The 16,466-nt window shown below is 40.3% G+C and overlaps 1 protein-coding gene across 7 annotated transcripts in view; it reads right to left on the reverse strand.

Annotated features, from left to right (window-relative positions):
• Positions 1-13,425, reverse strand: part of CROT (carnitine O-octanoyltransferase) — a 50,807-nt gene extending 37,382 nt beyond the window's left edge. The window contains exons 1-6 of one of the 7 annotated variants that reach the window (XM_069587739.1): positions 12,999-13,425; positions 12,315-12,405; positions 9,663-9,798; positions 5,637-5,761; positions 3,884-4,065; positions 3,591-3,715 (exon numbers count right to left, since the gene is read on the reverse strand). In XM_069587739.1, the coding sequence (XP_069443840.1) occupies positions 3,591-3,715; positions 3,884-4,065; positions 5,637-5,761; positions 9,663-9,777 (547 nt within the window). In that variant the 5' untranslated portion in view covers positions 9,778-9,798; positions 12,315-12,405; positions 12,999-13,425. Of the gene's footprint in view, positions 1-3,590; positions 3,716-3,883; positions 4,066-5,636; positions 5,762-9,662; positions 9,799-12,314; positions 12,406-12,787 lie in introns of all 7 variants that reach the window. The other 6 variants (XM_069587740.1, XM_069587741.1, XM_069587742.1 and 3 more) reach the window with 6 other exon arrangements.
• Positions 13,426-16,466: the final 3,041 nt, after the last annotated feature.

Genomic DNA, 16,466 nt, shown 5'->3' on the forward strand with positions numbered 1-16,466 from the left:
CACATCCTATGGGCCTTAGGAAGGGCTTGAAATTTTAAAAATGATGGAAAAGAAGCCAATGGAAGGTTTTAATCAGGACAGTAATAATGTCATCTAATTAATACTTTACAAAGGGCATTCCAGCTGCCATATGAAGAAGGGATTATAAGCGGGAAGAGAATATATAACAGGATCAGTTAGGAGGTAACTGAAGTGGTCCAGGGGAGAACAACCAGAGAGGTGATGGTGGCTTTGACTAGGGTGTGACACTGAAAGAAAGCAAGGGGTCAATTTTTTCTTTTTAAGATGGGACATAATACAAATCTGTCCAACCCAGTAAAGAGGGAAAATTGTTAATGTAGCACAGAGAGAAGGATAATGCAAAAGCAAGACCCTTGATTAAACAAGAGGTGGTGGAGCCCAGAACATCATGCAGAAGGGCTATCCTTAGGAATCAGAACAGTTCATCCGTCTTTACAGAGAGAAGACAAAGTATATGAATATGTAATAGTGCGCTGCAAGGGGGCCGCAAAATGGGCCAACATTTGAATGAATATGTTTCTGTGACTGCTGTAATAAATTACCACTAACTTAGTGATAAATCACCACTAACAAGAAAATTTTATTGTCTTACAGCTCTGGAGACTACAAGTCTGAAATGTCTCTCTGGGCTAAAATGAGGGTTATCCCTGAGTCTGGGTTCCTTCTGGAGGCTGTAAGAGAGAATCTGTTTCCTTTGATTTTTCAGCCTCTAAAGGCTGCCCATATTCCTTCTTGACTCAGAGCTCCATCCCTTCATCTTGAAAAAAAAATTTTTTTTAATTTTTTTGGCTGTGCTACACAGTTTTCAGGGTCCTTAGTTCCCTGACCAGGGATTGGACCCAGACTCCGGCAGTAACAGTGCTGAGTCCTAACCACTGGATCAGCAGGGAATCCCTTCCATTCCTCCATCTTTGATGCCATCAAGGGAGGATCATAACTTCCTTATGCTTCTACCCTTTGGCTCTCTCTGCTTTCTCTTTCTTCACTTATAAGAACTCTAGCAATTACTCTGGGCCCAGGTGAATAACCCAGGATAATCTCCCTATCTCAAGCTCAACTGACTATCAAATTTAATTTCATTCTCAATCTAATTCCCGTTTATCATGTAAGGTAACACATTCAATAGGTTCCAAGGATTAGGAAGTGGACATTTCTGGAGATCATTTAGTCTTCCTGCCAGATAGGTTAGCGACTTTGATGATAAAAACATTACATTTGTTGAGAAGTAAAAGAGTTCGCTAGCTAGGAATAAAGATGGAGAAAGTCATCAAACAGTCTTCTCTGAAAGTGAGAGAATATCCTGACAAAATACAGCAAGGTAGTGCTCTGGATCCACTTGCGGTTAACTGAGAAAAGTGATGTTTTGTGGATTCCTCCGGCCAAGTAAACTACTAGGGCAGATGTCTTTAACATGTGGAGTAAAAGCAGAAGACTAAAATCTACACAGCTTTGAGGTGGGGATGGAGATGAGGAAGGGGCAGGTGAGCAAAGGTTTGAATGTATTTAATATATGCTGGGGAGAGGTAAGAAGAATAAAGAATCACAGAAAGATGTGAAGATCTGGCAGTGGGGAGGGAGAAATGGAAGTGAAGAACTGCAGAGTCACTGGATTTTAAGTCAAGGTGTCAAAAAAACGACTGAGGTAGACCTAAAGGAAGTGAGTTGTGAAGAGAAAGTGGAGGTCAGAGTGAGATGCCTACAACTGCACTGTTGGAGATGAGAGAGTTTTTATTATAAGCAAGTCTGGGGCATGGCCATAGTAGTGGTGGCTGCTTGAGAAGGAGTACAGATTCCTAGAGGAAGGAAAGAAAGGAGAAGAGAAGGCATGGGTCATCCGCACATGGAGGCTGAAGTTATCAAGGATGTGACTGAGGTAGTAATGGAGAGACAGTCAGTGAGACTGGTGCTAAACCCATCAATGAAGGCAGGAAAATGATCAAAAAGGACATCACTGGGGCAATGACAAGCAGGGGTGACATAGCCTGCTAGCATTTCTTTTTTTCAAAAGCTCAAACTGTAAGGACAAAGATAAAATGGAAAGTGCAGTGGGAAATAAAGACACCAACATCTACTCTCCCTTTCACCCTTTAGTAACAAAGTATAAGAGAAAAACAAAGTCTCCATTTGAGACGGTCACAGCAAAAGTGTAAAAAAATAACCAGGTTTCAGGAACAGCAGCTTTCAAAAGGAAAGGGGAGCTTTCAGAGAAAAGGAGGAGGATATAATGGATTTTGCTGGCCATGAGTTCCATGAAGTACAGCGGAAGAATTTAGGGAGGTAGTGGAAGGTGGGTCACAGCAGTGAGAAACTTGGGTCAGACGAGGTTATGCACTGCTCTATGAATCCAGATGACAAGAGATGACATTCAAAGTCTGAACTTCTTGGGCAAAATGAGGTGAACAGGATGAAAAAGCAAAACTGAATTAGCCTTAATTGTCACTTAAGGGTAAGTAACCTGGGTCAGAAGATCCCCTGGAGGAGGTCATGGCAACCCACTCTAATATTCTTGTCTGGAGAATCCCATTGACAGAGGAGCTTGGAGGGCTACAGTCCATGGGGTCACAGAGAGTCAGACATGACTGAAGCAACTTAGCATGCACACAGAAAAACAAAAAACAGCGAAAACCTCAAACCAGGCCTAATTATTGCTTCCTTACTGAGACTAGCCTCTTAGCTGCAGTCACTAGCACACTGTTATCCCCATCAACACATAATTTCTTCAATTTTCTCCTTAACCAGAGTAGATTCCATACCCAACATTATAATTTCTCCCTCGCAAAAATCCTTCACTCCCTCTTCCACTGTTGCTGCTTAAGAAAAAATACAACATACCATACAGTCTAACTGCAAACTCATAAACACACATTTCAACACTGTTTAGGTACCCTACCTTTGCACAGAATGTGTGCTTTTCCCATTTTCCAAAACGACCATTTCAAACGATCAAATGATACAATGCAAGCATTAGGTTTGTATTGAACCATGTAAGACACAGTTTCAAAAAAAAATCTATTTCCATAAATTATTTCTAGCTAAATCACTATGGCTGAAAGATAAGGTTCATAGAAAGCCTAGGCTTTCTATGACTAGGCCAAATCAAAATCCAATAAAACTAGTCAAAATCCAGTAAGAAATATTCTTCGAAATAGTACGTTCCGTAACATCATGGGAATTCCCTGCCAGCTCAGTGCTGGGTTCTGTCCTGAGTCAGGGAACTGTGATCCCGTAAGGCACACAGCACGGCCAACAACAGAGTACATTCCACAGCATCACAGAAGAACTGCAGCAAAAGCACCAAATTCTGGGGCTTCCCTGGTGACTCAGTAGTAAACAATCCATCTGCCAAAGTTGGGGACATGGGTTCAATCCTTGGTCCAGGAAGATCCCACATGCTGAGGAACAACTACACCCGTGTGCTGCAACTACCAAAGCCCCCCTCACCACAACTAGAGAAAGCTGCGTGCAGCAACAGAGACCCAGCGCAGCCATAAATAAAATAAATAAATCTTAAAGAAACTATCCAAATTCCAATGCTTTTACCAGGAAAAGTACAAACGTCTTCTACTTACCAGTCCTAAAATAATTAATAATTGAATCTCTAGTAATTCCTGGAATCTTGCAGGTGGAAAACAGCATTCGGAATTGATTCATATCTAGAGGAATATTTCCAACTTTTTCAACAGCTAACTTTTCTCTATTAAAACAAACAAACAAAAGTATATTGGCCAAGAAATCATTATAAAACTTTTAAACCAGTCACACCTATAGTATTCATCCCCAAATGAGTAAATTAAGCTTCTCAACATTTTGCCACCAGAGACTTTGGGTAAATATGTAACTGAATTGACATAACTACCCTTACTTTCTCAATAGCTGCCAGTAGTTCAAGTTATGCCAAAGACTTATACTTCCTCTTTCCAATTGTGTGCCCTCCTTTGGAGGCCAGTAGTGTTCAATATGGCTTGCAGGACCCCCAAAGTTGACATTCAGTTGTGATGGTATACGAACATCCAGGTAGGCAACATTCAGCCACCACTCTTCCAGCTAAAAGAAATTAAGAACATCAGCCTAATGCTATTGATAGTATCAATACCTGAAGGTGTAACTGCTGAGAAGGAAAAAAAGGCTCTATTTGTTCTTTTTTCTTTAATTACTTTTCAACAGTTAAAAACATGTTTCATTTTAAATCATTACAAATAGTAAAAATGCTATTGTGATCATTTCTTTCTTTTGGAATTATGGGATCTGAATTAAGTACTATTCAAGTTTAACTACATTATCAAAAATGTGAAACAAGAAAGCACTGAAAGAAACACCTTCAGACAGAGCATATTAAAACTACCAATATCCAACAAAGCACTCTAGGTGTGTTTTCTCAGAGTACCTGTTCACAACTGCAACTGAATTTCATGTGTAAGTAAGTGGATCTCATCAAATTACCTGGAGTTCTTTTTGAAGAATTTGATGTTACAAACTATAGTCAGTCATTCGAAAAAATATAAGTGAAAAGGATACAGGCAGAACAATGACTTCTTTAACCTTTATCCTAATTTAAAGTCACTGAAAGCTCAAAATTGAGAAAAAAGGAATCTAGACATATAAACTTGTATTACTCCATTATAGGTATCTAAACGACAAAGAAAGATCAGCTTGCTTTTTATTTCTAAAACTAAATGATAGTTAACAACATTATTTCTAGACTAAGGCAGTATTTTAAATTACAAAAACTCATCCTACAGAAGTAGAGTAGTTAAGATGAAAAATCAAAGAAGATTCCTTGTGAAAAATTACTGAAATCTTTATACCAATGTTTCCTCAATCTACCCAACTGAAACACAGAATACTCAACCATTCTTCACTCCAGTTTTCTAACGGCCCTTTTCTCCTGTGCACTGTATAAATATTTGCACACCATAAATGTGATATCTATTTTAGTATTTTGGGTTTTTAGGCTATGATTATCTGGACAAAATGTTTTTCTCAAACATGGTCTAAAGATGACCTGCATCAAAACTGCATAGGGTAGTTAAATAAGGATATCTGGGCACCCTTCAGAGAAGGCAATGGCACCCCACTCCAGTACTCTTGCCTGGAATATCCCATGGGCGGAGGAGCCTGGTGGTAGGCTACAGTCCATGGGGTCACTAAGAGTTGGACACGACTGAGCAACTCCACTTTCACTTTTCACTTTCCTGCATTGGAGAAGGAAATGGCAACCCACTCCAGTGTTCTTGCCTGGAGAATCCCAGGGACGGGGGAGCCTTGGTGGGCTGCCATCTATGGGGTCGCACAGAGTCAGACACAACTGAAGTGACTTAGCAGGGCACCCTTTCCCAAGATACTGAATCAGAATCACTGGTCCCAGAAATTCTGCATTTTACCAAGTTCCCCCACATAATAAGAGGAACCCACACACAATACTTAAAACTCCCCAGAGTTAAACAATTCATTCATTCATTTGGATGGTAAAGACAACACTAAGGATTCTACAGTATAATTCTACAGTAATAGTATTCTACAGTATATTCTACAGTAATAATTTTAAAATGAAAGCTAGATACACATTTACTTTTCATTAAGTATCAATGTTCTAATAAATACAATAACATAAATACCCAGTTTCTTTTTCCTTTTGCCCTTTGAAGTAATTTCTGCTGCAATTTTTTTCCAATACCATTTTGAAATTTCTGGACAATTGCTTCAGTATTCTTATATTCTTCCTCATTTGCAAATGGCTTTACTGTAAAAGAAAGAAATATGCATTAAAGTATTTAGATGTCAAGTACCACAAACTCACCTCAATTACTATTACTTACATAAATCTTGACTCAGTTATATAAAACACTTATGTATATATAAGAGCAGTCCACTAAATTAGTTTATAGCATGAAAAGCAATAATGCAAAATACTTCAAAAAATAAAACAATGGATACTATGTAGTCTGATAAGTATTTCTCCCAAAATTATTTTAAAATCATTCTAGACAATGATAGTTAAAATGACACACAGGACTATCACCTAGTTATTAGTCCAATAGGAAAGTAAATCCTGTTTAGCCATTACTGTGAGAAATTAGAGCTTCTTTCCATTAATGTTCAAGCAGAGCCTTAAACATTATGAATGTAAATGCAGCATATATGTAGATTTAAGTGTATAGCCTTCCTGGAGCAGTTTAGGATCACTTGTGGCCAATAATGATTTTCTTCATGAACACATACACAGAATACAAGGTGCCTAGTTCATGAAAACCAAGTGTTCTGAAAATTAAGCTATAGATGAAAGTAGAAATCCCTTAATTAGAAATCAAGGGACATTAATATCTTCCTTTTGATTTATTTTTGCCTCCTCAAAACCTTAAAGTTAATTTAAATAGCTGCATTCAGAGAGCACAAGTGAATAATCAGAAAGTTTTTTTTTTAAAAAAAACTAGAATTCCCAGATGAAAGTAGGTGACAAAAAAAGAAAAAAAAATCAGGTCTTCCAGTTAAACAAAGGGAACTAAGTTCATAAATGTATCTTCACTTCTAGTAACTCACTAAAATGAGAATTACTAAAAAGGTATAGGTTTATAAGGACAAAGAACATGAAAGAAGAGAGGACAGCAGAGAGGTTACCACTTTACAAATAAGAAAACACGTGGGGAAATGGTGACTGACCACAGAACGGACGAAGTATCCACAGCCTAGGGACTAGAAAGAAGTGGGAAGGTAAGGAGAGTTTGGTGCAAACCCAACAAGCAAGCCAAGTCCTGTGGAACAACAAGCAGTGGAACTCTAGGAAGGTTCAAGAATTCAAGACACACAGACTTCTAAAGACAAGGGACAATATGAGGCTGAAAACAGTGTAACTGCTTCATTGCCTATAAAAGCAGCTGACAACCACCCCATCCACACCTGTCCTTGTGAATCTCCTACACGCCAGAAAGCCAGACAACTTCCTCCCCGCTAATAGCGTTAGAAATATGTTACCCTTAGGAGAAGTTGTACCAGACTAGCAGAATACGTGGATTCCAGCTCACATTTTAAACAAAGGGTTAACGATGAAAGTGCACACTAGAGCAATGATCCCTCCTGCCTCTTCCTCCACTCAGCTCTCCAAACACTAGCCATCAGGCTTCTGCCTTCTTAGCAAAAGATGAAAGAATTCTTCAGGGAAAATATCAGTCCAAGAGAAAGGAGTCTGGGCATCTGGATATGTCCTAATAGAACGACTCGATCTCTACCCTGTTACCCTCTATGGTCCATTCTAAGGCCCACAGGTCACCAAGGTCTACCCACACACTCAGAGCTCCCCATAAGCTTCTCAGGATCTGACTCAAATGTGAATGACAAAGGATTGCCACATATTAGAGGAAAGCCTTTCATGTAGGAGTCAGACCAAAAAAGGACTGATGATACCAAATATTAAACGGACCAAAAAGGGACAAGTGGCTCAGGAGGTAAAGAATCTGCCTGCAATGCAGGAGACCTGGGTCCCTGGGTCAGGAAGATCTGCTGGAGAAGGGAATGGCAACCCACTCCAGTATTCTTGCCTGGAGAACTCCATGGACAGAGAAGCCTGGTGGACTGCAGGCAATGGAGCTGCAAAGAGTCAGACATGACTGAGTGACTAACACTGTCACTTACACTAATAAAATGAAAGGAAAACAACTTTTTAATTAAAAGCTTTGCCCAGAAGAACCAGATCCAAGTAATAGGAGCTGCTCTCAGAAAGAGAGTGAAAAAAAAAGAGAGGAGAAAACTACAAAACAATACAAAACAAGTGATACTTTAAAAATTTCTGGGCTGGAATGTGGTGGGGGAGGGAGGCTCAAGAAGGATGGGATATACATATAATTATGACTGATTTGCTTTGTTGTATGGCAGAAACAACACAACATAATAAAGCAATTTTCCTCTAATTAAAAAAAAGAATAATTTCCTAGAACTGAAGAACATAACTTTTTAAACAGAAAGGACCCACTGAATGTTCAGAGAAATAATGAAAATACCTATACATCATGGTACATCACTGAGATATGCAGAATAACAGAGATAAAGAAATGGTTTCCAAACACATCTAGGGAGTGAAAAACAACAGGTCACATATAAAGGGTCAAACACCAGGACAGCATCACGTTTCTCAAGAAAAACAGACAGTCCCTTCAAAACTTTGGAAAAGTCATTTTCAACCCAAAATTCTATACTCAGCCAAACAATCAAGCATGAGTAACATAAAAACATTCTTTTCCTCCCAGACACCCTTTCTCAAGTAGCCTCTAAAGATGCACTTCAAAATAAGCAAACAAAAAGAGGAAAACAGATCCCAGGAACCAGGGAATCCAACACAGGAGAGAGAGGTGAAGAGAACCGGAGTGATGGCTACAGAACCTCCAGCCATCCTGAGAAAAGTAAACACTAACTCCAACAGAAGGTAGGGGGCTCCAGGAGGGATGTCTCCAAGAAGAAATGAAACTGAGTGACTATCTCGTGTATTTAAGTGGATTCAGGGATTTTAGGTGTAGTGAGATATCTGGAGTGAGTTAGTTGTAGATACGAAGCAAAGCAAGCAAATGAAAAATGAGGAAACACCAAAAAAAATGCAGCAAAAAGGTAATTACAGTACTGTACCCTGAATGGTTCTCTTGTGAATAATTGCATACCCCCAAACCCTCCATGGTCTGGTCAATTATTTTGGGTAAAGTGAAAGTGAAAGTGAAGTCACTCAGTCGTGTCTGACTCTTTGAGACCCATGGACTGTAGCCCACCATGCTCCTCCATCCATGTTACTTTCCAGGCAAGAGTGCTGGAGTGGGTTGCCATTTCCTTCTCCAGAGGATCTTCCCGACCCAGGGATGGAACCCAGGTCTCCCGCATTGTAAGCAAGACACTTTACCATCTGAGCCACCAGGGAAGTCCTACTTTGGGTAAATCCAGATTTAAATCAGGTGAACACTAATTAAATTGCAAATGGTGATTCTGGGCAACAGTGAGAAAATTGGAGGGAAAATGTGATATGTTAGATTGCATAAATGTTGAGAAATGAAGCTGGAGGTTAGAGGTGTGTAAGAGAGCTAAACCTTCATCTTTTTAGGAACTAACATATAATATCTACAACTAAAAAAATCTAAGAAGGAGTTGTATATGAATGTTAGTTTAAATCTGGAGATAACACAAGAAGTAGATATTTGAAAATGCAGTGGGGGAAACGAGGCAGAGGACTGCTACTTATTATAAACCTAATAGTACTACCTGGTTTTTTAACTATGGAAAAATTAACATGAGAGAAAGACAGAAATGTTTTGGACATTTTAAGGATACTTTTAATTATCATGAGCCTAGAGGACAAAGACTTCACTGGTGGCTCAGAGGTTAAAGCGTCTGCCTACAGTGCGGGAGACCTGGGTTCAATCCCTGGATCGGGAAGATCTTCTGGAGAAGGAAATGGCAACCCACTCCAATACCCTTGCCTGGAAAATCCCGTGGACGGAGGAGTGTAGTAGATTACAGTCCATGGGGTCGCAAAGAGTCGGACACGACTGAGTGACTTCATTTTCACTTTTCACTTAGAGGACAAAACAATTAGACCCTCATCAACTTCTGACAATTTCACAGTTAAGCTGCTAGCAATATTAACATACATTAAAAGATCACAAACATACCCGATTCAAGGTATTTTTTTAATGATTCTTCAAGTGAAGGAACAGGCAGTGATGGAAGGGAATCTTGGTACTGAAATGTCCTTTCTTCAGTTGATTTAGCCAGTTGATTTTCCATGATACAGTCACAATAGGAACACTATTAAAAAAAAGTCCTCATAATTAACTCTCATAAATATTCTTTTAGGTACTAGTTTCAATCCACTACGTCAATATTTAGGAATCACAGTATATCTAGGACTTGGTTCTAGTCCTTAGGAATTCACAGATTTGTCAGAGAGAGAAAATCAATTAAAAAAAAAAAGGAGTCTCAAATTGCTAGAGGTCAAGCAGTGATCCTCAAAATCACTATATTTTATTGAGCCAAGTATTGCAGTAAGTGTGATAGAAAATGTGTCATCTCTTTCATCTTCATTCTATGAAAAATGGCATTCACTGCCATTTTACATAAGTCAAATCTTAGAGATTTAGTAAATTGCCTAAGATCAAACCAACAACTCAAATACAGATCTGTCTGACCATAATCTTCCTCCCATACCTGATAGTGGGAGAGGGGACTTACAGTAAGTCAAAATGGGTAGGTAGAATGCAGATGTATAGAAAAGGATAATAGACTTGAGAGAAAGAAATTTCAAGAGGAAAATATGAAAAGGTATGGAAGAGTCATTAAATCATAAACTTACAAAATATTACAGAATGCATAAGTCATATGACAAGCTGCTGTAACCTAACTGTGCAGTGAGGCCTACACAGAATGATCAAGTATCATAAAGCAATCTTGAACATTTTCCAGATGTATTAATTTTCAGAGAAATCAAAGTAACACAAAATGTGAATAGAAAAAGAAATTCCTCAAAGAAGCCTTTAAAATTATATATTAAAATAGCAGCTGAGAAATCAAGGAACAGTAATATTAAGAATTTCCTGTCCTTTCAAATACTACTTGTTAAAACTAATAGCAAAGTCAAATAGTATATTCCACTCACAGAAAGTTACAGAATAAAACATTATTTTAAAAAATAATAATGGTGTGGCAGAGACTGCTTTAAGCCAATATAATTCTTGCCCTTTCTTAACAGAATCCTGAGTCTCAGCTAGGTAGCAGGCCACATAGCTGACTCTCTCCTACTCTCCCTTGGAGCTCGGTATGGCTTTCGGATGTGTATGTTGCCTCCATATCATGCCCCTGTAAGGAACTACAGGTGTTCTCCTCTGCTTTCTCTCCTCCTCACTGCCAAGCAGGAAAGTGCCAACTGGACTAGCACTTTGGACCCATTTACAAGAGACAGGTATTGAGGCTATTAGCATCTTCCTACTAGCCCTGGACTCCTTCCTCTAGATGTATTAAGAAAAACAAACAAAAAAACCACCACCAACAACAAAAAAAAACCCTTTTACTTATGCCACTATACCACTAATATAAAGAGATAATCCAAAACTGAGATACAACAAATATTCCAATTCCTCAGCTTTTTCCTATCTAAATGACTGACTGCACTTCACTGTGACCATCCATAAACATGACTTTAGGACTAAAGGAAATGCAGATCTGGGTCCAAATACCAACTCGTCATTTTCTACTCACATGCCCTGGGACAAATAACTTTATCTAAATTTCTTTATTTATAGAGAGGATACTCAAATAATCAGAGTCGTTGTTAGGGTTAATTTTTTTCCTTAACACCTTTGAAACTGAATTATAAAAATAATCTAGTTTTGAGACAACCACATCATGTTAAGCAGGATTTCTGTAAGTGGCCCTCTTGATTCTGCCCCCTCTAATACCCAGAACCTGTGAATATGAGATTATCACTTCTTGGACTGTGATGGTGTTATTGCAAAATTGACCTTAAAGGAGAGGGATTAGCCAGGTGGGCCTAATCTAATCACTTGAGCTCTTAGGAGCAGAAAGCTTTCTCCAAGAGGTGGCCAAAGATGAGTCAGGGAGATTAAAAGCATGAAGAGGGTTGAAGGTGCTGTCTGACTTTGAAAATGCACATGCTCCCGTGGAACTGAGAGAAGGCCCAGGTGACAGCCAGTAAGGAAAGGAGAACCTCGGTCCTGATGGAAATTAATTCTGCATGGAAATTAATAACTGCATGGAAATTAATTCTACCAACAACCTCAGTGAATCTGAAGATGGATTCTCCCTCAGAAAGCCGGGACCAACAAATTCATTTCAGCTTTGTGAGACACTAAGCAGTGAACCCAGCTAAACCTACCCAAACTTTGCATCTATAGAGATGCCAGTTAATAAATTTGTTTTTTAACTGTTAGGTTTGTGATAAACTGTTATGAAGCAATAGGAAGCTAATACACCTATGTAGAAAAACAAACTATTCTCTGTATACATACGTGCCACTTACCCTCTAGGCATCTGAGACCACCACGATCAATTCCATACTCACTACGGTCTTAACTCAGCAAGAGGTACACAGTAAAAACGTGAATTATCAGATTCTTTCATGGAGGATTGTTTTGAACTCTCAATCACAAAGACTGAATAATACAATTCCAAAAAAACCTATAAATAAATGCTTTAGGAAAGTGATGATGCCGGACTTAATTACAGTGCCCACTGGGAGCAGTAAGATGAAACTCTGAGTACAAAACAGAATCAGGAAAAAGAAGTAAAAGGAATAGATTACCACATACCGGTAAACCAAGACGAGTTGTTTAGGACTGCCAAGTGCTTGTTGCAACAATTCTGTTCAGGAACCACAAGAGTGTGAACTGAGCTGGTGAACTGTGGGCAGGGCGAAAACAAGCTTAACAATTCCAGGAGTAAAAAATTAACAAAAACTAGTAAAAGAGGGTGGAAGACATACAACTAAAGGGATGGGAGGAGCCAAGTCTCATCCCTTCGGAACTCACAGCAAACACGCAAAAAGTCCATCTGCCAGAAAGCTGCTGCTAAGTCGCTTCAGTCGTGCCCACCTCTGTGCGATCCCATAGATCCCACCAGGCTCCCCCGTCCCTGGGATTCTCCAGGCAAGAACACTGGAGTGAGTTGCCATTTCCTTTCCTTAGCCAGAAAGCTAGATAAAAATTACTACACGGATTAACTAGGTTAACTACTAGGACAACCCCACTCCCTTCCTTTAGATAAGCCCCCGATAACAGTGTACCTCCCGGTGCCCAGGGGCCTGGTGCTGGCGATTTATCGCAGGGCTGCAAGTTCAAAGCCTGGCTCCAGAGACAGGAGGAGAGGGCGACGAGAGCTCGGAGACGACCCCCACCACCACAAAGGCAGCTCCGCACACTCTAAAAACCACCAGGTGACAGCAATCTAACGAAGCACCACCACGGACCAGCCCAGCGGCCCAACTTCAGGAGTACCTCTCAGACTCGGGCCAGCGACATGCCCGAAGTCACCTCCGCCGAGTCCTGTCACCTCTGCTGCTCTACACCATTTAACTCTGTCCTTAACTTCTCCCCACCCCCAAAATATTAGGGAGAGAGGGAGGGAGCGCAAACTCCGCCAGCCAAACAGTCCCGACCCCCTGCTGCACCGGCCTGCTCCGCTCAAGCCCAGAAGAGCGCGAATTGGACGGAACGCCGCGAGGGTCCCGCCCCGCGGTCACCGGGAAGCGGGGATTGGTTGGCATGCCCTGGGGGCCCGCCCGGTCCTTGAAGGCGCGGAGGGCGGGCGGGGTCTGCGCTTTCTCGCGACCTGGCCACGCCTCTCTCGGGCTTTCCAGGTCAGCTGCCCGCCACCGACAGGCCTGGCGGGCGGGCCGTAAGGGCCGCAGTCCGAACCCAGCCTGCCAGTAACTGCTTGCAGCCGGTGGACCACAGCGCCTCACTCGGGACGTGGCTGGAGCTGAGGGCGGGCTGCGCTCCGCTCAGGAGCTGACTTTCTGGAACCGGTATAAAAACAAACGGCCTATTTTCACGCAAGCTGTGGAGGTGCAAGCTCGCCGCGCTGTTCCTCTTCTAGCTCCAGCTCCTACTTAGTAGCCGCTCTTCCCAAAGTGAAGAACTCCTCGTCACTTTTTGTAACTCCCAAGTAAGAATTTATACCAGTGCCTTAAGGAGGAATACTATCGTTCCCTCCATGTCCTACCAAGAGAACAGTAACCACATAAATCCCCACTTGATCTCTCTTTTGCTTCACCCACTGAGGCTGAAATTTGCCCAGTTAGACATCCTGCAGCACTGGGCTGTCAGAGCTTCCTTACCCTCCCACAGGTCTCCCTGCTGCCCGAGGACCTTGAAGCGCGCAGGGACTCACACTGCAAGCTTCAGGGTGACCTGATACCTTCTACTGTCGCACCAAGAAATGAGTTTTCAACCAGAGGGAACTAGGCAAGTGCTAGAGAAAGATCATAATACAATTAACATAGCTTCACAAGCAAATCTATTTTACATTTACTCCTGGAAATACACTGTTTCAGTTTTCATTTTAAATACATTTTCATTTTTGTGAAAGAAAAGGCCAATACTTTACAGTGTCTGTGAAATGGATATCATATAAATAACTGGATTTCAAGTTAACATGTCTGTCCCAGGTCCCAATCTTTTCCTAACTTTGTAAAATGTGACCAGAAGGAAACTGAGGATACAAATGAGTATTTGTAAGTTTGCTGCAAAAATACGAAGAAGTTTGGTTGCAGTGCATCTTCTGTGCTTGCTAGTGGTGTTACATAATATGTGGCAGACACACTTTTCTGATAGATGTTCTGAATTCTGAAACCTGTCAGGCCAAATAAAGTTTCAGACAAGGGATTATAAGGTTGTAGTAATTTGTGAAGATGTGGGGAAAAAAAATTTCACTCATAATATTTAGATGCTATGTTCTACATAACGTTAAACTTGGCTTGCAAGGATGTGGGGAAAGAAACTATCATAGTATTTAGATGTTATGTTCTGGATAATGTTAAAATTGGTTTGCAAGATATTATTCTTAAACACAATTTTTAAAATAGTCAAAAATAAACTTCAGAGTATTTTTTTCTCTTCCCTAGTAAATTTTGGTACCTCTTACAGTTTTTGCATATCTAATGTCCGAGGGTGCTATAGAATTTAGGGTCGCTTAGCTTCAGTGCCGCCTAATCTTGTTAATTTAAAGGGAAACACAATATTTCTGTAAAGATTCCTGGATTCTTAGAAAGAAAAAACCCTTGGGACTGAATGCAAAGGATCACTCGGGTATGCAGGGGAGAAAAGGTAATCTTTAAAAATATATGAATAAGCAAGTCTACCAATAATTCCCCAAAGCATATAGTTAAAAGTGACTTATTTTTCTTCAAAACACATAATATGAATTTTAATGGAAGATTCTGAATTCCGTTCAGGTTAAATTTGAATTAGTTTGCATCTCTTGCAGTGAGGTGGCTGATAGTGGCTCTTGAGCCGTATGTTCAGGCACATGACATATATTGATAACAAGAAGTTGTCCCAAGGTTAAAAATTGATTGTGAGTCAAAATATTTTTGTGAAGAAAACCCTGTAATTACTACAAGTAGTGATAATAACGTTTTTCATTTAACTTTATTTATTTTTGGCTGCGCTGGGTCTTCGTTGCTGCGTGGGTTTTTCTCTAGTTGCAGAGAGCAGAGTGCACAGGCTTCTCATTGCTGTGGCTTCTCTTGTTGCAGAACACAGGCTCGAGGGCACATAGGCTTCAGTAACTGTTGTTGCCAGGCTCTGGAGCACAAGTTCAATAGTTGTAGCGCCCAGGCTTAGTTGCTGCAAGCATGTGGGATCTTGTGGGATCAGGGATTGAATCTGCGTTTTCTGTATTGGCAGATGGCTTCTCTACTACTGAGCCACAAGGAAAGCCCAAGCAGTGATAGTAAGGTTTTTAAGTTGCCATAAAGGATATTTCATTTTTAGTCCCATGAGACCTTTCATTTTTCATCCTATGTAGCTCTTTCTCAGTGTACCACAAACAGAAATAGCTCCTGTAGACAAATCTGGATAAGTTTCACTGTGAAAAGTGTAAAAATACCAGGAATTTACACTTTAGATATGCACTGCTGCTGCTGCTGCTGCTAAGTTGCTTCAGTCGTGTCCGACTCTGTGCGACCCCGTAGACGACAGCCCACCAGTCTCCAGGCAAGAGTACTGGAGTGGGGTGCCATCGCCTTCTCCGTTAGATATGCACAGCTAGCTGTTAAGACTTGTGACTCTGAGAAGTAATGAGTTATAGTATAAATAGCTGTAACCTATGGAACAGATCTTTAATCTACTTTCATTCCAATATATAAAATGAACATATTAAAGAAATAATTATGTGATCTTTTCTTATTTTAATGAGGGGGTGTGGGCAGTAGACAGGTGATCACTTCAGGAAGCAACTCGCAGCAAATTAAAGCATTCTGGATACCAAGAAATCAACCTGAGATTAAAAATTAACTTCTCTACCAACAGCAGATGAACATACAAAGGGCATTTTCTTAGCACTATTCTTTGGTTTGGAGTTGTCTTTAGTGATATTTACTGTATATAAAAATTTACCACCAAAATCCTAGGGAAGAGTTAAGATAACCATGATGTCTTTAAATCTCAGAAAAAGTCTGCATTACTAAGCAGAACATAAATTAACAGCTTTGTCAGGATATAATTTATATACCATAAGTGCCCCCATTTATCTATTTAGTTTTGCCACGCCACTTGTGTGATCTGATTTCCTTGACCAGGGATTGAGCCTGTGTCCCATCCAGTGAAAGAGTCCTAACCACTGGACTGCCAGGCAGTTCCCTAAGATTTCATTTAGAGTGTATAAATCAGTGGCTTTTACTATATTTACAGGTTTATCCCATAGCCATAATCTAACATTAGAATATTTTTAGCACCCCAAAA

Source organism: Ovis canadensis, chromosome 4, assembly GCF_042477335.2.
Source record: "Ovis canadensis isolate MfBH-ARS-UI-01 breed Bighorn chromosome 4, ARS-UI_OviCan_v2, whole genome shotgun sequence".
NCBI lineage: Eukaryota > Metazoa > Chordata > Mammalia > Artiodactyla > Bovidae > Ovis > Ovis canadensis.